The sequence below is a fragment of the Chenopodium album genome, chromosome 14 (assembly GCF_948465745.1).
Source record: "Chenopodium album chromosome 14, dcCheAlbu1.1, whole genome shotgun sequence".
NCBI classification, from domain to species: Eukaryota; Viridiplantae; Streptophyta; class Magnoliopsida; order Caryophyllales; family Amaranthaceae; genus Chenopodium; species Chenopodium album.
This window is the reverse complement of record NC_137847.1, coordinates 43964433-43987361: the sequence shown is the minus strand read 5'-3', so window position 1 is coordinate 43987361 and position 22929 is coordinate 43964433. Positions and strand designations below refer to the sequence as shown.

The 22929-nt window shown below is 31.5% G+C and overlaps 2 protein-coding genes across 3 annotated transcripts; both read left to right on the top strand.

Annotated features, from left to right (window-relative positions):
• The first annotated feature begins 6221 nt into the window (after positions 1-6221).
• LOC145580277 (shaggy-related protein kinase eta-like) lies at positions 6222-10896 on the top strand. The gene is made up of 12 exons (XM_081637700.1): positions 6222-6400; positions 6974-7066; positions 7418-7477; positions 7565-7837; positions 7919-7993; positions 8070-8126; positions 8568-8708; positions 8815-8865; positions 8993-9088; positions 9373-9456; positions 9650-9751; positions 10317-10896. Exons 1-12 carry the CDS (start codon positions 6386-6388, stop codon positions 10410-10412), a joined length of 1143 nt encoding a protein of 380 aa, XP_081493826.1. The 5' UTR covers positions 6222-6385; the 3' UTR covers positions 10413-10896.
• Positions 10897-15055: 4159 nt separating this feature from the next.
• Positions 15056-21588, top strand: LOC145579287 (protein CLAVATA3 INSENSITIVE RECEPTOR KINASE 4-like). 2 transcript variants are annotated; one of them, XM_081636536.1, is made up of 11 exons: positions 15056-15464; positions 15664-15799; positions 15900-15971; positions 16953-17096; positions 17174-17245; positions 17328-17387; positions 18981-19057; positions 19179-19316; positions 19437-19775; positions 20384-20775; positions 21174-21588. In XM_081636536.1, the coding sequence occupies exons 1-11, from the start codon at positions 15374-15376 to the stop codon at positions 21498-21500; spliced, it is 1848 nt and encodes a 615-aa protein (XP_081492662.1). In that variant the 5' UTR covers positions 15056-15373; the 3' UTR covers positions 21501-21588. The 2 variants fall into 2 exon arrangements, with proteins under 2 accessions (XP_081492662.1, XP_081492661.1); XM_081636535.1 differs by having other exon boundaries at positions 19164-19316.
• The last annotated feature ends 1341 nt before the right edge of the window (positions 21589-22929 follow it).

Here is a 22929-nt window from a genome sequence, read left to right as displayed (position 1 = left end):
AAATGCTTAAATGAAAAAAAAAAAAAAAAAAAAAAGGTAAGGCTAATTTAGTTACGCATGATGGAAAATCATATATGTTTAAATAATGTTTAAACAATTATATAAAATAATAAAGATTCCACTTTTTTCCATGCAACCTTAGTTCATTAGTGTCATTTATGCTAATATGTGCACCCAATTACATAGTTTGTGCTGTAAACCGCACCCTTAAAAGGTTGTGCTGCTACACGCACCTTTGTCATAGTTGGTGTTGTTGCGGCCAATTTTTCCTTAAAAATTTGTCAAAGCATTTATGTAAAGACAATCTTCATACTGAATTAATATATATATATATATATATATATATATATATATATATATATATATATATATATATATATATATATATATATATATATATATATATATATATATATATATATATATATATATATATATATATATATATATAACATTTTAAAAAGTTTTCAACTAATTTTTCTTTTTTTTCTTTTTTTTTTTTTTTTTTTTTTTTTGTGATAGAAGCCTATAAGAGGTACATACCCAACTTTGATATTCGTTCTAAATATGAATTTTACTTTAAAAAAATAAATTAAATATGAACTTCTTAATGGTGATTACATGATGAATTATATATTTGGTTCAGATCATTTTGGGCATTAAGTAATTTCACTTTGGGCTTCGGTGTAATACCCCGTATTTTTATATGTATTTTCCTAATTAATTAATTAATTATTATTTTCTAAAAAGGGTATTTTAGTAATTTAACTTACTATTTAAATCTTGGAGCCAAAACGATATTTGAATTTTGGCGCCAAAAGTATTTTAAAAACAAATTATTATTTTGGATAAGATTTATTATCCATTTATCCTATTTTAAAAACCGGATTATTTATATATTTTGGATATTTTAATTAAGGCAAAAGCTATATTTTATTATTATTTTAATAAGTCCGAAAATCCCATTTATTTGGATAATAAATTTCGGATTTTCCTAAGAGAAAATCTGATTTTATTAGTTAAATTATTTGGTGAATATTTGGTATTTTATTATTTAATTATTTATTACAATAAATATTATTTACACAATTATTTTAATTCCTTAAAACTAGCAAAATAATTTCCTAAAGTACTAAATAGGAGGGCCGAAAATATGAGCTTAGGAAACTCAAAAATTTCGGCCATCCCATGTAGATTTTGGGAAAAATACTTTGGTAATTTGTATTTTTAATTATCCCCTTAAAATCTCCTATTTTCCTTAAATCTAATTCTCCATCTTTTTAGTATCCAATCATTATATTTTCTTGCCATCCATTCTTCTTAATTATTCCCCAAGTAATTCCGATTTCCTTAATATTTTTCATGACAATCATACCTTCCATATTCAATTATACATAATCTCTTTAATATCAAAACTTTCCTTAAATCTTTACTCACTTCTCCAAGTAATCCCTTAAACCCTACTTACCATAATTCTTCCTACATTTTCCTACCATAATTCATGATCATACTAGCGTATAAATACCCCTCCATACCTCTCACATTCTTCACACTAATTCTCTTCTTTTCTTCTCCTCTTTTTACACAAATCATCCCTTTTATCTTTGAAGCCAATTTTCGGGCACTTCTGGTCAGTTTTTGGGGTATTGCTGTTTCACAGAAGATTGTTCCTCTCAAAAAATCCTTGAGTTTAGGCTCAAGAATCACCCAATTCGGAGTTATATCAAAGGAGTTATAGCCTCTGCAAGTTCTGCCTATTCTTTCCAACGAAAATCCAATTCTTCTCTTTTCCTTGGTTTCTTATCTTTTCCTTGGTTTCTTATCTTTTCTTCTTCACTTCTCTTATTCAATTATTATTATTATTATTATGGGGGATTTATAAAAAAAATTATTATGAATAGTTTTAATTATATAAAATTAGATTTTTAATGATGTTTATGAAAATTAATTTAAAAGGTTCATGTACATATAGTTGGGGGTTTTTAATTTAATTATTGTGATTATTTGTTAACCTTATATTAATTAAGATTATATTTATTTGTAGGGTGTGTTCGATCAAGAATCTTGAGGTTCCTTTAGTGTGTTTTGCTAAGCAAGGATCAAGGTACGTTAGGTGGTTAGATACCTTAAAAAAAAAGATTGATTTGAATGAGCATGTTTGAATGATTTTATGGTGATTGAATTAAATTGACTTGAATTATGGTTTATGAAATAAAAGTATGTTTAAAAGATTGGTTTTAATAATCAAATTGGAGTATTGATTTTTTTATAACATGTTTTGATTAATTAATTTATTATTCATGTTTAAAAAGGATTGGTTTTGAAAGCTTGTTGGATTTATAAAAAAAAAAAGGGAGTTTGAATTATTATTATTAAAAGTTGGAATTATTGGATTTAAAGAGGATTTATTTAATCATTGAATTAAATTTATTATTTATGCTTTATAAGCATGTTAGTAATCCCACTATGCGGATTTGGTATTTTGATAAGGTCTTGGACTTTGTATGACCGGATTTTTCCTCAAGAATAGCCTTGTAACATAAGGAGACTAGCTTGGGGGGGTGTGCACACTTGGGAGATGAATTGGTTAAATTGGTTTAATTGGTTTTAAAATAATTGGAATTGGTTTTATTGATTATTGGGATTTGAATATTGAGAATTGGTTTTAAATCATGAGTTTGGAATTACTGGATTAATTATTGGAATTGATTTCAAAAGCATGTTTGCAAATAAATTGAGTTTAATTATCTTGCACTTACCGTACTTAGCATATTTTGCTAACTCGTATTTCTTATTTGTTTTGGTTCGCCCTATTTACCGTAATGGTAAGCAGTGTTATTTCAGGTGGAGTGAATAAATTGATGTATTGGAGTCCCGGGATTTGGTTTCACTAAGTTAGGAATCGTGGTCTTTGTATCTATTTTTGAGTACTCATAACATTGGTTTCTATTCATAGTTATTATTAATAAAGGAGAGTTTTGAAGTTTCCGCTGCAAAGTATTGTTTTGTTAGTAAGTTGAGTACCTTGCGTAATCACGTGGCGGTAATACGCCTAAGTCTATCTCTACGGTATAATTATACGTATTATACTAGTATTTTCGTAGAGGAAGATTTGGGGGTGTTACATTCAGGTTTAATTTGATTGGGTTAAAATCGGGTCAAGCCACTTAGGGTATCTAGTAACTTTCAATTTTTAAAACATCATTTTAGATCACTTCAAATATCACTATCTCTACCTTTTAAAAAGTATGAAAAATCAGTGAATAGTGTAAGGACTATTATATCATTATAAATGTTTGTTTACCTATATGCCGTTATTGATATGGTTTTAATTGCCTCTAAAATTTTCCTTGTGTGATTCAATGATTTAGCTTTTTTTACTAGATTAAGTCCCTTGCCATACACGGTTATAATGAAACTTTACAATAAAAATTATAAAGAACGGTGTTAATTCAACAATAATTTATCCAAAAAAATATTTATAACAAAATAACTTGAATTTTAATTTATACCACTACCAAATGCATAAAGGTTATTGAATTGAATTTTATAAAAAAAAAAAATAATATAGTAATAGAAATTTAGAAGATATAAGGTTTTATATAAGAAAATGAAAATATTAGCTTAGGTTAGTACCCATATATGAACTCATGTACATTTGTCCTTATAATTTGTTGACACACTTTGACCGACATAATATGAAAATATAATTGATTTTATATTACTATAGGATAATTATTATTATGTAATTAACTTTTTAAAATATATTTTTAGTGAGTATAGGGGTTTTTAATTTTAATTTTAATAATCACATTGCTTAAATGCATAGAGTAATTAGATTGAATTTTTTCAATAAATGTTTTGTACTCTCTCTCTCTCTCTCTCTCTCTCTCTCTCTCTCTCTCTCTCTTTTATTTATTTATTTTATTTTATTTTTAATTTTTATAAGCAAGAGTTGGAATTTTACATTATTCAAATGTCATCATTGACTTAATTTTTTTTACCAATATACAATATATAAATATGATCATGTAATATGTTGTTGGATTATTATCATAATGTCTGCTTTAATAAAAAAAGTTTTCATAATTTTTAATAATCTCTAATTAAAAATACTGATGGTCAAAGTTGTGTCTCGACAAATGTGCAAATCCAACTCTAATATATATATATATAATAAATAAATAAATAAAACGAATGGAGTATAATTTTTTTAAAATAAAAAACCACGGAGGGAGTATAAAATAGTAAAATGATTTTGTTTAGTTGTTCTTAAAAAAGTTATGTATGATTTAAAGATATATACAAAGTATGCTTACCAAAATGATTTTTCTATTTTTAATTAAAATAAATTTTATTGCCAAATGATAAAATTTGGAGAAAAAAATATTGATAATACTATAACAATCTTGGATAATGATATATTTCAATACCTTATTTTAAATCTAAGTTAGTATATTTGTAACTAAAAGATTCCTAGTATATAAAATATATGTTAAAAAAATAATAATAAAAAAATTAATATAATATGATCGGATTAAATGTGTTGTCAAAATGAAAATAAGTATTATCAATCAATCAATTACATTATACTAAAGGCGAAACTTAGAGAACACTTGACAAAATATTATAAAAAGCTTTCCCTCCAAAACCACTTACTAAAAAAAACTTATTGTAATTAAATTATGACTTTTAGTTTGTATAAAATCTAAAATAAATGTCCTAAATATCAAATTGCCCATTATAACTATTACATATTTAATTATTTTTTTTCACAATATTTCATACTTTTTACTACTAAGTCTATTTATAATATTTATATCCATTATTTTTGGTAAAATTTATTGTCATTAGAATTATTTAACAACCGTGTATTGAACGAGGTTTAATCTAAAAGATTCCTAGTATATAAAATATATGTTAAAAAAAATAATAATAAAAAAATTAATAGAGTATGATTGGATTAAATGTGTTGTCAAAATGGAAATAAGTATTATTGTATGTTATAAAATGAAAGCCATTAAAATTCGGCAAAAAAAAAAAAGGAAAGAAAAAAAGGCGGGAAATTTTTGCCTCACCACTTGCGTCCCTCTAACCATAATCAAAGCTTCCATGAACACTCTCGAAGCCATCTCGATTTACCCAAACATGCCTATTCAAATCACTTCAATATATAGTTTCTCTGTGTGGGTAGGCACCCTGTACCACCTCATCTAAGTCCTCCCACAATTGTTGTTTCTCCTCTGCATCTAAACCAACTTGGAAGCATAAGCACTAATAACATTAACAATCTCATTACCACATAGCAACTCCACCCTTATCAACAAATCATTCTTCTAATAGACCTCGATTACCTCTTTCGACAACCTCTCATCAAGAATCACCCACCTTCATTCCTTGCTCCACCATTCTTAGTTCTGTGCATTTCCTATCCCATGTACCACACTTTATACCCCAAAACCAAGTCTCGAGCTCCTTATCTTGTCCACCTGTCTCTTGGAGGCACATGATGTTTACACATCTTTTCTTTATCACTTTTACCACCACTTCTATTGATTTTGCCGTAAAAGACCTCACATTCCAATAACCAATCCGCAGACTAGAGTCCTTCATCACACGCTCCCTTGTACCACACTCTCTCGTGCTACACTCTCCCGTGCCCCCAATTGCAAGCCCTTTCTCATTTGACACCACAATCGGCAATGTGGCGCGACGCTTCTAGGTGACGACCTAGCAACCCATGCATACTTATCACTACACCCGAGTTTGGGAAGTGTAGCGTGTTGCTTAATAAGGACACCCCAACTGCATGCCCTTGTTCATTTGAGTATTTGGATAATTATACTCTCTAAAATGTTTATGTATTTATTTGCCCTCATTAATGTTTATATATATATTTTTGTAACTTTTTAAAATAGTGTGTGTACATTTATACCTTTAAAAATATTTGTTTACCTACTTTTCCTCTTTATATTGCCAACGTACATCGCGTGCATTAACCACCGTAATCAGATCAAAAAAGGATCAACTTCACTTCAGCTCAGAAGATTGATTAATCAAATCCGGGCCAGTTTTGCTAGCATAAGTCAATATACAATTACAATACTACATCATTGGTACGAGTATTTGTAATACGAGAATGTACGCATAATACAATGAAAATAGCCTAAAGATGAGGTAGTCGTATAATAATTCCCCAAAAGAAAAGAAAAAAAAAAAAGAAGGGGGAAAGGGCAAGAGCTGTAATCACATGGGTATTGTCGTAACTGGGGTCTTCCCCTTTTCTTTCTCTCTCCTCTCTCCTTCGCCCTAAACTCCATTTTTCCATGCTCCTTTCTTAACTCCTCTCTTTCTCTCTCCTCCCTCCTCCTCTTTCCCAGCTTCCATGGCTGACGACAAGGTACTCTCCTTCTCCTTCTCTCTCTCTTACTCCTCCTTTCTCACCGTTTTTCTAGATTCTCTCTCTATGTTCTAGATCTAGGTATTCTAGCTTCGAATTCTCCCTGTTTTTTGCTTCATTTCAGATCGAATTTTGTGTTTTTCTTAGGGTTTTGCTTCCGATCTATCAATGGATCTTCTTCTTAGTTTGTGTTTGTGTGTAATTTTGTTGATTTTGAGTGAATTTCTGTTTTTTGTGTGTTTGTTTTGATGGATTTGATTTTTGTTTATTCTGAAATTCCTGTTGTTGTTTTTTTTTTTTTTTTTTTTTTTAATTTTTAGCTGGAATTTTACTTGATTTTTGCAGAATTTGTGACTTTGTAGATCTGAAATGTGCTTGATTTTAAGCTGTTTATGTATACTATTGCAGATTTTTGTGATATTTTGAATTTTTTAAAATTTCATAGAATTATCACTACCCTAGCAGCACTTAGGTTGTCGATTTGCATTTTTTATAGCGTTTAGCTGATTTAGATTAAATATTGAAATTGAGTATGGCGTTGATGTTGAAACTAAATTAAATTTGCTGTTGCAGGAGCTAGCTTCGACGGTAGAAGACGGCAATGGTGCTGTCACAGGACACATTATTTCAACTACAATCGGGGGTAAAAATGGAGAACCTAAACAGGTGTGTTGTATGCTCTATTTTGGCAATTGGATCTCATTTCGCTTGTCTCGAGTTTATAATTCTTTTCGCCTTTTTAGAGTGATGGTGTTTGATTTGAGTGATCGAACGAGTCTAAGTGCTTATGCTTTATGTGTTTTATCTGCTTTGCTTGACACCACTGGTTCAACAGTTATTAATCATTCTTAGCTATCATCACGAGTTGTGCTTTTATTTTGTGCTTAAATTTGTTCTAGGATGTAAGATATTTTGTGATGTTCATACTTTAAGATGTGGATTTGTGCATTGTCATTGAGTTTGTAAATTGTTCTTTTACATGTATATGCTTGTTTAACACAATTTTTGTTCTTACAGACAATTAGTTACATGGCAGAAAGAGTCGTGGGCACTGGATCTTTTGGAATTGTATTTCAGGTATATATATAGTGATTGCTAAGACCTATTTTGGTCCAGAAGGCGAAATAATTATTGATTTTTCCCTCTGATGTTGTTTTTGTTTAGGCTAAATGTCTGGAAACCGGAGAGACTGTTGCAATTAAGAAGGTGTTGCAAGATAGAAGGTATAAGAACCGTGAGTTGCAGCTGATGCGAGTGTTAGACCATCCGAATGTAATCTCGCTGAAGCATTGTTTCTTCTCAACAACTAGTAAAGATGAGCTTTTCCTAAACTTGGTGATGGAATATGTCCCTGAGACCATGTATCGGGTTTTGAAGCACTATAGTAGTGCTAATCAAAGAATGCCACTCATCTACATTAAATTGTACACATATCAGGTACGTTATATTTTCATGCTGGTTTTCTGTTACGATTGTCATATTTAAAGTATAATTATTTTAAGTATAATCACGTTGCAGATCTTCCGTGGCTTGGCTTATCTGCACCATGTTCCTGGAGTTTGCCATAGGGATTTAAAGCCTCAAAATGTTTTGGTATGTTATTTTCCATTAGTTCTTTCCAAGCTTAATCAAATAATGAGCTGAATTTTGATGTAATTGATCCCTGCAGGTTGATCCTCTCACCCACCAAGTGAAAATATGCGATTTCGGAAGTGCCAAAGTTCTTGTATGTCAAAACTCCCTTTCTTTTTTTTTTTTGTTCACTAACTTATTTTTCATAATGTTTTGGAGTCGAAAAATTCTGTTGTAGTGGTTGCCGAGACATGTTTTCTCCTTGTTAATTGTGATCTGTGCTGTGAACATTGCCAGATTAAAATACTAATATTGTATTTCCTGTTCTATTCATTTGCTTTATATATGTGCATGATCCTTTTCTTTTAACAAATAGTGAAGGCATAAAAATGGCGATGATTGGTTCTATATGTATTCTATCTAATTGCTTTCGCATGGTAGCATATTAAATATTAATTGCTTTCTCTTAATTAAAAAAAGACTTTAACTTTCTCTGCCACTTCATCTCCTCCGTTGGGAAGGGAATGGGGGGTTACAACCTTAAATTTTGTGTTTTAACCTCTTGTTTTTTTTTTTTTTTTTTTTGTCCAATCAGGTTAAGGGTGAAGCCAATATTTCCTACATTTGTTCTCGGTTTTATCGAGCTCCTGAGCTTATTTTTGGCGCCACTGAATATACATCCTCAATAGATATATGGTCTGCTGGCTGTGTTCTTGCTGAACTTTTGCTTGGTCAGGTGAGTATATTATGATAGCTGAATTTCAATTTGTGGATTTCTTTTAAGTGTTATCTGTATTTGTATGGAGCATGATCTTCATTTTGTGTTCTTTTGAATTTTCCAGCCATTATTTCCCGGGGAAAATGCTGTTGATCAGCTCGTTGAGATCATTAAGGTATGCCTAAAAGTTTAATTGAAAGGCTGTTCAGCTTCAGCATGTGGAAAGTTTAGGGTCATGTTGTAACTTATTGCCTGTTCTTTTCTGTTTTTTTTGACAAAATCTGTACTTTGTATATTTGAAGGTCCTTGGTACACCAACACGGGAAGAAATTCGATGCATGAATCCGAATTACTCTGATTTTAGGTTTCCCCAGATTAAAGCAACTCCCTGGCACAAGGTATATTACTTGTATATGTGCTTTTTGTAATTTTTGTTGAGTTAATTTTTGGAGGCCATCATAGATTCACAGATGCTGCATGCCTGCATACTTGTGTCAGACTGATTAAGCTTATGCTGTTGAAACTTCTATAATCCTGCACGTTTGTCACATGTCATTAAATAATCGACAGAAAGGAAGAATTTATTAGCACAGTGCTCAGTTCTCAAGAATCCCAACCCTTCCCCTTCTCTTTAAGTTGAGTTTTTAAGATTCAAGTTGTTTATATTTCTTTTTCGATTCAGGTTTTCCACAAACGCATGCCTCCAGAGGCCATTGATCTGACGTCAAGGCTGCTTCAGTACTCACCTAGTTTACGCTGCACTGCTGTAAGTTTGAAAAGTTTCTGTAACCAAATTATATTAATCCTTTATGCTTTGCTCTAATTTAAATTTAATTATATTAATCAGCCAATAGCATTTTGATCAGCTTATTCTCTCGTCTTGTTTTCGTGGATTATAATTCATCTGTAATTTTCAGTTCATTGAAGTATTGATACGTTTTATCTTACTTTTTTTCCAGTTGGAAGCATGTGCGCATCCTTTCTTTGATGAACTCCGGGAACCAAATGCTCGTCTTCCTAATGGTCGCCCATTGCCTCCTCTCTTCAATTTTAAACAGGAAGTATGTTTGTTTTTCTCATGCTTATGTTTATTTCAGCTATGTTTTATGCTTTTACACTGAGCCAGATGGAAATTTGCTTGATACATTTGACTGCTGGAACTATTTATAAGTAAAAATCGTGATTTGACCACTCCATGATAGAAAATGCCAGTTGATTGTGTTGTACCTGGATTAGGAAATTCAGGTCCTGTTTACGGTGTTTGGTTTTTTTACATTATCATACCGAGTTGATAGTATCATGAAGCTGGAGAACTTAGTAATGATTTGAAGGATTATCTAGTAACAAGGAGTTAAGGACCCTCTTTCACTGCTGAGGAGAATCATTACATTTTTTATTTCTACTGGAGAATAGTATTATTTGTTTTATCTTGAATATCTGACATTGTAGCATGTATATTCTTTCGCTCATTAGGCATAAAACCTTAGGCTGTCCTTTGGGATCATGCAGTCAGCGATTATATTGCTTTTGAATCTTTGCATTGAGAAACTAGTAGTATTCAAACAATTTTGTAATTTTGGATGATAAAGAGTTCCTATTTTTGGTTGCTGTTGTTTCTTGTTGCAGCTGTCTGGAGCTTCATCAGATCTAATTAACAAGTTGATTCCAGAGCATGTTAGGCGACAGTATGGTAACAATTTGATGCATCCAACAGGGACATAATTATCAATATAGCACATATAGATGTTTTTTGCTGGTTGATGAGTGAGATCCTGTGGAAAACCGTGATCAAGATCTTAGTCTCAATGTATGGAGGCATCCCTATATAATTTTCTCAGCCAGAACGAGTGGGCAATTAGTAGCTCCAACAGCCTCTGCTTGCTTAACTCTCGTGCACTCGTTCTCACCGCCAACGCGCTTTTTTTGTCTGTAAATTGTTGATAGAAAAGGTCAATCTGATAATGTACTCATTGAAGTTAGTAGAGAGGAGGTTGTAATTGTTTATGGCTGTTAGGAAAGACCGCTGAAGAGCGGTGGAGACAGAAAGGTGTAGTTGGTGGGTGTATTTTCTTGTCTATTTTGTTTACTCTGTATGTTGTCCAGTAGTTTTTCCATCTTTATTGCACCAAATGCAGACCTTGGACAGGAAGAAGTGTAGTACCATTATTATCAATCATCCTGTGAAAAGTATGTTTGCTTACTATCATTCAGTTCTTAAATTAGTATTTAGTAAAGCTCAATTTTCTGTTGCATAAGTTTATGAGTGTGCTTTGCGAGTTGAATTTCGAATTACATCTTTGATGCATCTTATTTTAAGTAGGTGATAGTTCCTGTTGTTTGCTGATGTTGACAGTAAGGAGGTTGATGTGTTTGCTTTGAGAATCCTTACTGAGATCCTTATGCTTCTTAGTATTACGAAGTATATGCCAACTTGCCAAGTTGTGATAGGTAACTTGAAAAGATCACAAAGGCATATTCACATTACATCATCCAAGTCAAGTAAGGCATATGGGAAAACTCTTAGATTAAGATGTTTTATACTCTGTTTCAAAATAAATGCTTTGCTTTGACTTGTACATTTGTCAAAGCCAACTTAGATTAATACTCCATCTGTCCTATAATACTTGTTACAGTTTTCATTTTTTTTCGTCCCAAAATAACCCAAAACCCAATTAAATCCTACATTTTCTCTCTTCTCATTACCCTTATCCCCCCAACTTTGTGTCTCCTTACAATGTAAAAATACAAAAGAGAATCCTTTATATAATACAGTAAATAAATATTTTAAATGGACTCACTTGTAATTTTCTTAAACTACATATCCACCTCACCTCCCCAAGTATTATGGGACGGATGGAGTAATATTTTTAAATTAAATGCCTTGAAAATGTCAACGTGATCCAACCGAAAATCTGAATTTTCAAAATATTCAATGTGAATCAATTTGATTTATAGTTCTAATTCGACTTGATTGATAACTCGGTTTGGATTAGATTTAAATTTGGTTTTAATCTGAATAATGGGCACCTCAAAAAGCTTCTTTTGGTCAGTGATATGTTTTGATGTTTTATTTGTAGATTAAGATGTTTTCTTTTTTGGACATTTTGTTTTACTCCATCCGTCCCTAAATTACATTCCTATTTTTAGTATTTATTTCTCACATAATAGAGAGAAGTAGGAATGTAATTTAGGTACGGAGGGAGTAATGTACATGGATAGTAGATGACTAAAAAAGTCAATTGATCTGTTAAAAAAAAAAAAAAACTCCGTATCAATCAATTAAACGCATCAAAAAACAAACAATTACTTGAATACGAAGTATTATCTATAGATAAATAAAATAATATTCATTAATTTATGTCCATTAGTACAATCAATCTATTGATAAACAAATTTTCAATCAATTAATTACAATCAAATTCATCTCTAGTACTGTAAAATTTAGGGGCGTCTATTTGATTTTCGGTTTGAATTTTGGCCAAATCCAATCCAATTAGTTTTTAATTTTCAAATTCAATTCGATCAAATTTCTCACCAATCTAATCTGATTCAATTCGAATTACAATTCGGTTATATGAAACTACCATCAGATCTAGGCGATAAAAATCTATCTTATCCGAAAATCCGAATTAAAATACAAAATACATTGCAAAATTATAGGGCCTAAAGTGATTATAAAAATAAAAATGCAATTATAAAGTTGTAAATTATTAGTACAAATATTGAAAACATAGTTTTACATAATTTATATTAAGGTAATTATCAACATAATTTTACATGATTAATATAAACAATCATTAGTTGTAAAAGTATGGTTTCATATGTCGGTTAATTCGATTTTTTGGATCCAAACAAGGTCAAACCGATACGATCCTAAAATCCGAATTTTCAAAAAATTTCAATCTGATCTGACCTGAATTAAAATTTGGATCTAATTCGAATTAATAATTTGATTCGGATTGAATTTCGATTTTTATCCGAATAATGGTCACCTCTAGTAAATTCAATAACTCAATAAAGGAGTGAAAGAGAGAGATGCCATTTCTTTCATAAATATTGCTATTAATTTAATTATCACTAGCTAAAGTCGTGTGCCATACACAATTATCTTTAATTTTTTTTCCGAATTATATTTTTTATGAGGTATTAACAAAAGTTGTTTTTAAACAAAAATAACTAAACTTTAATCTATATCCAATACCTATTTTTTTTTTTAAAAAAAAAAGTTTATATCCAATACCAAAGACATCAAAGTTGTTACTCTTCATTTTTTTTTTCTATATACTTCGTATATGTATCTAAATAAATTTTTTTTAATGAAATGAATTCTATAGTCAATAACCTAAATATATTTGTATAAGGTTAGTCAATAATTTTTTGTTTGGTAAATAATATGAAAACCCTTATATATAATCAATCAATGGATATTTAATTTTTTTTTTCTTTTTATAAGTTGGAGGTAAAAATAGCACCATGAAGTGACATGTGTCTTCCCGGTCTCCGTTTTAGTATTATGTTTTTGATTAGCTAATGTATTAGTATTATGTTCATATCTCGACGTAAAAATTTAATAAATCAAACTCATTCTATCAACTCTCTATGTTAGAAATCCAGTCAGACGGTCACAATTATTAGTTGGGTATGAAACCCAACAACCTACCTTCACCCTTTCATACATGAAACAGTTTGTGCATATGCCAATAGGCTAGTTGATTCAATTCGTGCATTACACGACCAAAAAAAAATGTTAAAACTTTAATCTCCTTAATGGCCAATTGACCAGGTTGGTAAAAAAAAAACCTAACCTCAAGCAATAATTTGGTAAAAAAAAAACAATCTTAGGCAACAATTAAGCTTAAAGTTCAAAATTTCCAACAAACTACTTGCATTTGCTATTGTTTTCGTGGTTATTTTAAAAAAAATATATATTTTTCCACCTAAATTTCCAAACCTTTATAAGGAAATAAAAATTTGAAGAAAAAAAATTAAATATTAATTTTCCTACCCATTATTAACATTTTTTTTTAAAAAAAAAAAATAGGGTTGCAAATAAATCTATGTAACTCAAAATTTAGCAAAATAAAAAGGAGATGACATAATAATTTAAATTTTAAATGTAAATTTTTTTTTTTAAAAAGCACAAAACAATTTAATTAGGACTTTTGAAGAGTTTGCCCGAAAAAAGCAGATTTTTTGGTTTAAATGTCGCCTTTTTTTTAATACCGAATTGCCGTCGGAGTGATTTTTTTTTTTTTACCAAATTGTCATGATGGTTTTTTTTTTTTTTTTTTAAAAAAAAAAAACCAAATTGGTCGATTAATTCTTTACTTTTCTCATAGAAAATTAATTATGAAATAAGCTAATTGTATTACTTTATACAATCCATGCTTTACACAGGACAATAGACTAGTTTGTTATCACATGTTGTAATTGCTTAAAATCTCAAGCCGCAGGAGTAAAGTTTATTATTCTTACAATTTTTTTTGTCCACTAACCCCACTTGTTTTAATCAATGTAAATTTAATTCAGTCTTCGTAAACTCATCGTTGAAAGTGTACCACTTTAAAAAAAAACAATTGATATACTCCACAAGAGATACTAAGGGTCTATTCTGATTTACTGAATTGAGCTGAACTGAACTGATTAGAGCTAAACTGAACTAAACTAAATTGTTTATGAAAAAAGAAAATTAGAAAGTGAACTGATTGAAGCTGAACTAAACTAAAGTGAAATTAAGTTGAAAAGAATATGTCTTAAGAGGGCTAAGACAACATGTATTCTAAAAACCAATGTCAACAAAACAAATATACACCCAACTATAAAAAATTTACATTCCAACTACATACTTAGGCCCAGTTCACTTCACCTTATTTTTGCTGAACTGAAATTATTTTTACTGAAACAAAATTATATTTGCTGAATTTAAATTATTTTTATTGAACTTAAATTAATTTTACCGAGCTGAAATTATTTTTGCTGAACTGAAATTATTTTTACTGATTTTCTATCATAATTCTTTTTTAAGAAAACTGAATTTTAATGAACTGAAATTGTTTTTACTGAAATAAAATTAATTTTACTTAATATTATTTTTGTAAGGTGAAGTGAACGTGACCTTACAGTATGCCATTTAATTTACCACTTTCAATTATCAAGTCAATATATTTCCCCCCTCAAATAAGCCTCTTCTTCTTACCATACCGATTGTCCAATTATCGGGTCGATATTTTCCAAAATTTACCTATTCAAGTGCCCATTTTTGCAAGGCATAGGGAGTAACACGAAGGAGTGAGTACCACCAAATGCCACTGACTATAGTATTGTAGGACACCCTTGTTCTCCACTCTACTAGATTCTTAGACAAATTTGACACTAATCATTCAAATCTCGAGACAAAATTATCTTTGTTTTTGAGCTAATTTTTCAAACCCCAAAATCCAAGGACACACACACTTATGTTTCGTTTTCTTACTTCTTTCAGCATCATCTGCTAGAACTTCTTTATTGGCACCATTTTCCTTACAAAGTGTCGTTTTTTCTGCAACTTTTTTTCAGAAAAATCCAAGTTTCTAACTTTTTGACATTACACTCTCACTTCTCACTCAAGATCTATCAGTGATTCTTTTTTTTTTTTTTTTTCATTTTAGTGAATTTTAAATTTTTTATGATTGTATTTCCTGGCCATGGTTCTATTTTTGGCAGTATTTTTGTGCTTTTTTGATGTGATTGGAGCTGCTGATAGTAATCTTTCTCCAAAGGGTGTCAACTATGAAGGTTTGTTTCTAAAACCCATTAATTTAATCATTCTTTTTTTTTTTCTTGATTTTTGTTTTCATTTTATAATATTGGGATTATTTCAATGTTTGATGTTTAGCTGCAAAACCCCATCTATTGAATCTTTATTATTTGCTGGAATTTCTGTAATTTTTATGTGATTAATATGAATGTTTTTGATTTGGGGTTACATTTATAGTAGCTGCATTGATGTTAGTGAAGAACAAGATGAGAGATGAAAAGTACCATGTTCTTGATGGTTGGGATATTAATTCAGTTGATCCTTGCACTTGGTATATGGTTGCTTGCTCTAATGATGGTTTTGTTATCTCTCTGTAAGTTGCATTATTTTCCAAGTTTTTTTCTCCCCAAAAATCACAATACTATTTTGAAAATTTGTATTCTATGCTTGAATTTGTGATTTTTTTTTCACAGTGATATGGCTAGTATGGGATTGTCAGGAACCCTATCTTCTAGTATTGGAAACTTGACTCGACTTCGCTCAGTGTAAGTTCCTTGTTATTTGTTAAGGACAGAGATATAATTAGGCAATAATATTGACAGTTATGGCTCTATTTGATTGAAGAATGAGGAGCTGTTGTTTATGAGATGTTTGTCTTTATGAGAGTTTCTGTACTTTCTGTTTTTGGATTACAATTGTGTTTATTTTGTACATTTTCTGAAATTTTTGGTGCATTAAATGAGACCAGCCCCTTCACGAGAATATGTAGATTTTTAATGAACCATCAGTCTTTACCATTATACAGTAGTTGATTAGTTGATAGTTCTTGCTGGAGATTCCACTGTTGGCGTCATTTAATGCATCTTTGTGTGCATAGTTTACAGTTGGTTTTATCTGTTTTAAATTCTCTTATATGGTCCCAACCTATAATTTGATTGTTAAAAAAAAGGGGAGTATGAGTGCTGTCATGCTGATAATAGAGATGAAATTTAATGTATGTGTTCATTGAAATGCATTACATGCTCACTGAAATTGAAGTGTGAAATTATTACAAAGGATATTTTTATGCTGAGATTAGACTTAATTTCTCTTCCATTCCTTAATTTAGTACCTTATATGATGGATCCTAGAGGTACTTCCTGCTTTGCCTTTAATCAGTTAGTTGTTGATGGTCAATTGATTTATGTAGATGGGAAAAGACCATTTTTTTTCCAAGTTTATCACTTATCTTACCTGCAAGTATTATAGCTTTGAATTCTAATTGCTAATCATATTGCTCCATAGCATATTCACCTGCATGCAAACTTCTATTGACAATAATATTTCAAACCTTTAGGCAGGACATAAACCTGAAGAGAATGACAATTTCCTTTAATAAAGGCAAAATAAAGATGTTTTAGATATGATGGTTGCTGAATTATCATAGGTGGCCTAGGATATAACTTTATTTCCTAGGCTAATTACATCTTGAAACTGCAGCTTGCAGCTGGTTGGCATAACTTGTCTAATTACATTGTGCTCTACAGTTCAATGCAGAACAATCAGCTGTCTGGTCCAATTCCAGATGAGATTGGGAAGCTCCAAGAGCTTCAAACACTAGACCTCTCAGGTAACCAGTTTAGTGGTGAGATTCCTGACTCGATTGGTTACCTCAGCCGTCTAAATTACTTGTAAGTATAGCTTTAAAGTTTTGTTTTTTCAACTTCCTTCTAATGTGACTTTAATATAACTCTTGTGCAATATGCAGGAAATTAAGTAGAAATAAATTGTCTGGACAGATTCCTAAACACGTTGCAAATCTTTCAGGTCTTTCATTCTTGTATGTCTCCTGTCACTAATATTGTTTGTTAATCTTCAGTATGTTTATTGTTGGCGCTGAAATGAAATTATGCATTTGGCAGGGATTTGTCATTTAACAATCTCACTGGTCCCACGCCAAGAATATTAGCAAAAGCATACAGGTATAGACCTTTCTACTGTTAAAACTTGTTGAATTTCTCTACTCTACTCCATAGTAGATCTGTGTTTCTGTTGTTGTTGTTGTTGTTGTTGTTGTGTGTGTGTACATCAGTGATCAGTGCCATTTTCACTTGACAGATTACAAAAGTTTGTGGGTCTGTACAATCTTCACTAAATCTTTTGAATGTTTGGTACAAATGTAAGACTGATGACATTTGTGTCCGCTGAAAAGATAAGGCATGAAAATGAGATATCTATGCATATAATGATGGGGGATCTAAGTTTACTGTAGGGGCTGACTATGCTACAAACTACTTGACACTTTTATAAGACTGACTATTTGGTAATGGAAGCTACAGAGTAAGAGAAGAAGATGGAGATTAAGATGATGATCTGGAAAATGGATTTAATAGATAGAAGTTTAGTATTGGGGAAGACAAAAAATTTGGGGATACATTTTGATTGTAATTTATTGCTAATAAATCTTCAAATTGACAATAAAATCCAAGGCCTTCGAGTGGCTGGACACTCTCAACAACAAGCTGATCAAAGTAAATTAAACTTCTACCATAGTCTGCATTTTCCTCTTTCTCTCATTGGTCTCTCTCTATATATACATGTTCTGCATCCTTTTCTTCCTTCTCTAGTCTTACCACTTCTTTTTACCAAGCTACCTCATAAGACTATAAGAGAATTGCATTGTCATTCCCAGTAGTTCCCCTACCACTAATTCAATTTATTACAGCATACTAAAGCGCTATCTAAAGACCTTATTTGTCTCATAGTGCATAGGACTGCAATAAGTGTGTGAAATACAAGACCGATGGGCGGTTTGCGTCCATACTTCATAAAGAACAAGGTATTAAAGATTTCAAATAAAGATAGAGTATCAAGAGACAGAATGAAGAAGCTTCATCCATATACAGCTTATAGACCGAGGTATTGGTGGGTTTGTATAGAGAAAGTGTGCCTTTCCTAGAATATTTTACCCTTCATGAAAAATCTCATTATCTATCATCAAATCATGACCATTACCAATTGGCTACAATTTGTTATCCACAATTTTATCCTTAATTTACATAGATGTATCCCCTATCATGTTTTTTCATGAACTTAAAAATTAATTAATTTATAACCATAGATTGTGTATCTATACTAAATGAAAACTGTTAAGCATATGTAGTTTATTTAGAAATTGCAAAATTTCAGAGTTGATGATATAATTTCTAGTCTTACTACTTGTGAGCTGATGGAGATTGTGTGCCGCTTTGAGAAACAATAACACTTGTTGCTTTGATACAGCTGATATTTAATCTTGTAAAATGGTTATTAGAAGGTTATAAAACAGCAAGAAGAAACATGTTAGCGCTTAGCCGGTGATAATGAGCTGCTATTGGATCTTCTTTCTCCAAATGTGTTCAATTTGTTTGTTATTATCTGAGGTGGACATTAACACTTAGTATCATAATGTTTAATCACTATGTATGATTGCATGTTACACAGAAATCTTATTAAATTGTTCACTAATGCTATCAAGTTTTTCTCTCCTCACTATAAATGAGTTATTATGAGGGACACATTGCATTTATGTGTAGCGTGACAGGGAACACATTTCTTTGCTCTTCTTCTTCTTCTTCCCAAGTTTGCATCAATGGAAAGAAGCCTGAAAATGGTAGCTCTCTCTCTCTCTCTCTCTCTCACACACACACACACACACACACACACACACTCTTTCTCACTCTCTCATTGATTTACTTGTGTTACCTATTCTTTTCCAGACACAAGTCATACAGCTATCTCAAAATCAAGTCATCATCGTCGATGGGAAATCCCAGTGGCTGTTGGTGTTGGCTGCACATTTGTGATTTTGATATTGCTGATAATTGGATGGGTACACTACTACAAGTCCCGTCTTCTCATGACATCATATGGTATTCTCTGAAGCTAAAATATTTTCATCTTTTTCTTTTTTTAGTTTAATTTATAATTTATTTGAGTGTTTATATGGTGATAACTATGGTGTGAAAACCTCTGATTATTGGAATATGCAGTGCAGCAAGACTATGAATTCAGTATTGGTCATGTGAAGAGGTTCTCGTTTCGTGAACTTCAAGCAGCTACAGGAAACTTCAATCCCAAAAACATACTAGGAAAGGGTGGTTTTGGAGTTGTCTATAAAGGTTGTCTACCAAACAAGACTATGATTGCAGTTAAAAGGCTGAAAGACCCCAGTTTCACTGGTGAAGTACAATTTCAAACAGAAGTGGAGATGATTGGTTTAGCTTTACATCGGAATCTTCTGCGTTTATATGGATTTTGTATGACACCTAATGAGAGATTGCTCATATATCCTTACATGCCAAATGGAAGTGTTGCAGATCGGTTGAGAGGTTGGTCTTTATTTTCTTTCCTTATCATCTTTAATCATGATTAGTTGCTTCTAGCAATTAATGTTTAAATTCACCTTCACTTTCTTGTTTGAGTGAAATAATTAAAAGTTTTTACCCATAAGCTTGCAGTTCTGACTGGATATTAATGAGTAGATGGTTTGCTTCTTTATATTTTTGTTACATACTTACATGAACTCGAGTTTGAGCATAGTATTCAATATGGTCACTTGTCAAAGTTTCAGAATCTAACACTTTCTGAAATTTTACATGTTTTGACCTATATTGATACCAGAAAATGATCGTACTTGGGTTTAATTGTCACATATCCGATATAGATATGCATATGAAATGATGAATATGTGTACTGTCTCTTTGTTCAATTGTGTATGAAGTACAAAGTCTACAAACTACGCTGTAACAGTAATCTTTGACTCTATGATGTGGATCTACTTTCTAGCTTGCTCATTTCTTTTCATGAGGAAACTTGCATATCCAATGCTTAATAGCTGGATATGTAAGCTCTCTTACCATCAGATGCATTTTGAAGAAGTCTAGGAAAATTGGTGCATTCTTACTGTTAATGATAAATATTATTTATTTATATTCAGACCCATGTGGGGATAGGCCTACTTTAGATTGGTGCAAGCGCTTGCATATTGCTCAGGGAGCTGCTCGTGGACTCTTGTACTTACATGAGCAGTGCAATCCAAAAATTATTCATAGGGATGTGAAAGCTGCTAACATCTTGCTTGATGAGAGTTTTGAAGCTGTTGTGGGAGACTTTGGCCTTGCAAAGCTTTTGGACAGGAGGGATTCTCATGTCACTACTGCTGTGCGTGGTACTGTTGGTCACATTGCCCCAGAGTATCTTTCAACTGGGCAATCTTCAGATAAAACTGATGTCTTTGGATTTGGCGTTCTACTTTTGGAACTTGTTACAGGGCAAAAGACAGTAGATGCTGGCAAAGGTCAGGCTCAGAAGGGAATCATGTTTGACTGGGTAAGTTATGTCCACTTTACAATTAGATCATTTTATTTCCATTCACATTATATATGCTTGTTTATGGAGAGTAATTTATATTTTCTCCTTCTGGAGTAATTTACTAAGCCATCATTTGATTGGCAATAAATCCTGTTGGACTTGGAAGTCCATGCAAAGTGAGTAAAGTAGGGAAGAGGATAAGGAAGTGATTCACATGTATACAACTCCCTAAATCGTCCCACCCCCTTTCCAATAGCTTGGCTTGCAAAGCGGGGTTGAGTTGACTCGGGAGGAATTCAGTCCAGTAGGGTCCTTTTCATCTGAGTTACCTACAAATACATCTTACCTACAACAAAAGTATATGTGCATACTGCTTAGTATGTTTTGTTCACTTCTTTGCACCTTTTTTTTTATAGGTGAAGGCATTATATGAAGAGAAGAAGTTGGACGTGCTTGTGGACAGGGATCTAAAGGGATATTTCAATGCTGATGAGCTAGAGAAAACGGTGGAATTGGCTCTTCGGTGTACTCAAGCTAATCCTAGTCTCAGGCCAAAGATGTCTGAAGTTTTGAAGATTTTAGAAAGTATTGCAGGGCAATCTGTACATGGAGATGAATTGCATGCCAGAAGCTCCCTTCCTGAGGATAGATCTTGTATTACCAGTTTCTCTAGGAATTACAGCGATGTTAACGAGGAACATTCCTTTGTATTCGAAGATATTGAACTATCTGGCCCTAGATGATTCGCATTGTAATTATTGTATGAATGGCAAATAGTCCTATGATTTTGTAAATTGCTTCTTTGTCTCTAAATAATACTTCAGTTCACATTTTCACATTTGATTCCAAATCATTCATCGAGAAATTGAATTGAAAGGCTAAAATCATCATTTACCAAGTAGTTGAAATTGTTATTTCCATCTTGCCACAGAATGGGGTTAAATTCTTAAGGTAGTTTTCTTGTTGAAGAGTGAATTGAATATCATGCACTTTAAAAAGCCCGTTGGCTATATGGTTCCAACTTTTCACCACGCCATCTTGCATACATGCCCCCCCTACAAGGGCTACATCAACAGCCGTTGGCTATGGCTACGATTGATTGCCATCTATTTCTATATACTCGCAACAAAATGACTTTAAATACATTTTTACTACTCTATTGAAAAAAAATGCTACTCTACTCGTAATATACAGTAAGATTAATATTAATATTATTTTTTCTTAATTTTTATTATTATGGTTGTATATTATAATAGTCAAACGTGTGCATTAGCCCGTGTATTATTTAATTGTTGCAATTTTAAGAGCATAATATTTTTCATAATTTGGTAGAGACCAAAAGTGAAGAGAGAAACAATAACTATTGTGGTAGTATGACATGTTGTATTGTGACGGAGATTGTTATATACACCTGAATGTACGGTACACCTAAGGGCATTTGTTTGTTCATTTGATGATAAAATGAGTATTCCCTCCGTGTTTTTTTAAGTGACACACTTTGACCGACACGTAGTTTTAGGAGATTTTATTGACTTTAATAAAATAAGATGTTAGTGGGGTAGGTTGGAGGAGTGAAAAATGATAAAGTAAAAGAATGTGAGAGGAAGTGGGGATCATGAAAGGAGTGAGAAATGATAAAGTAAGAAATAGTGGGGTGAAGATATATTATTAAAATGTAAGGAATTTCTAAAAGAGAAAGTGTGTCACTTAAAAAAAAACGGCCGATTAAGGAAAGTGTGTTACTTAAAAAAACACGGAGGGAGTAATAATCATTGAAATGAGCAAAAAATACTCTTAGGTGTACCGTGTAACCGGGTGTATAAAACAATTTTTAGTAATGTGAGCCTGTGATGTGAATAAAAATTAAAGGAAAAATAGGGATTTTTTTTTTTTTTTTGTGTAAAATAGAAAGGGTACTTAAGAGTACCTTAATTGTCCAAAAAAAAAAAAAAAAAAAAAAGAGTACTTTAATAATGCAAACAGAAGAAGTAAATCAATAAATGACAAATTAAGGTCCCATCAAGAAGATTATAATTTTAAACTGTCAGATGAATAAATGGACTAACAATCATAGATATTCCAAAAACAAAAAAACACGAGTATTAATCATAGAGTAAGTTGCTTTCTATTTGCTCACCACAATTTTAAATTCCTATATTATGGCTGATCTTA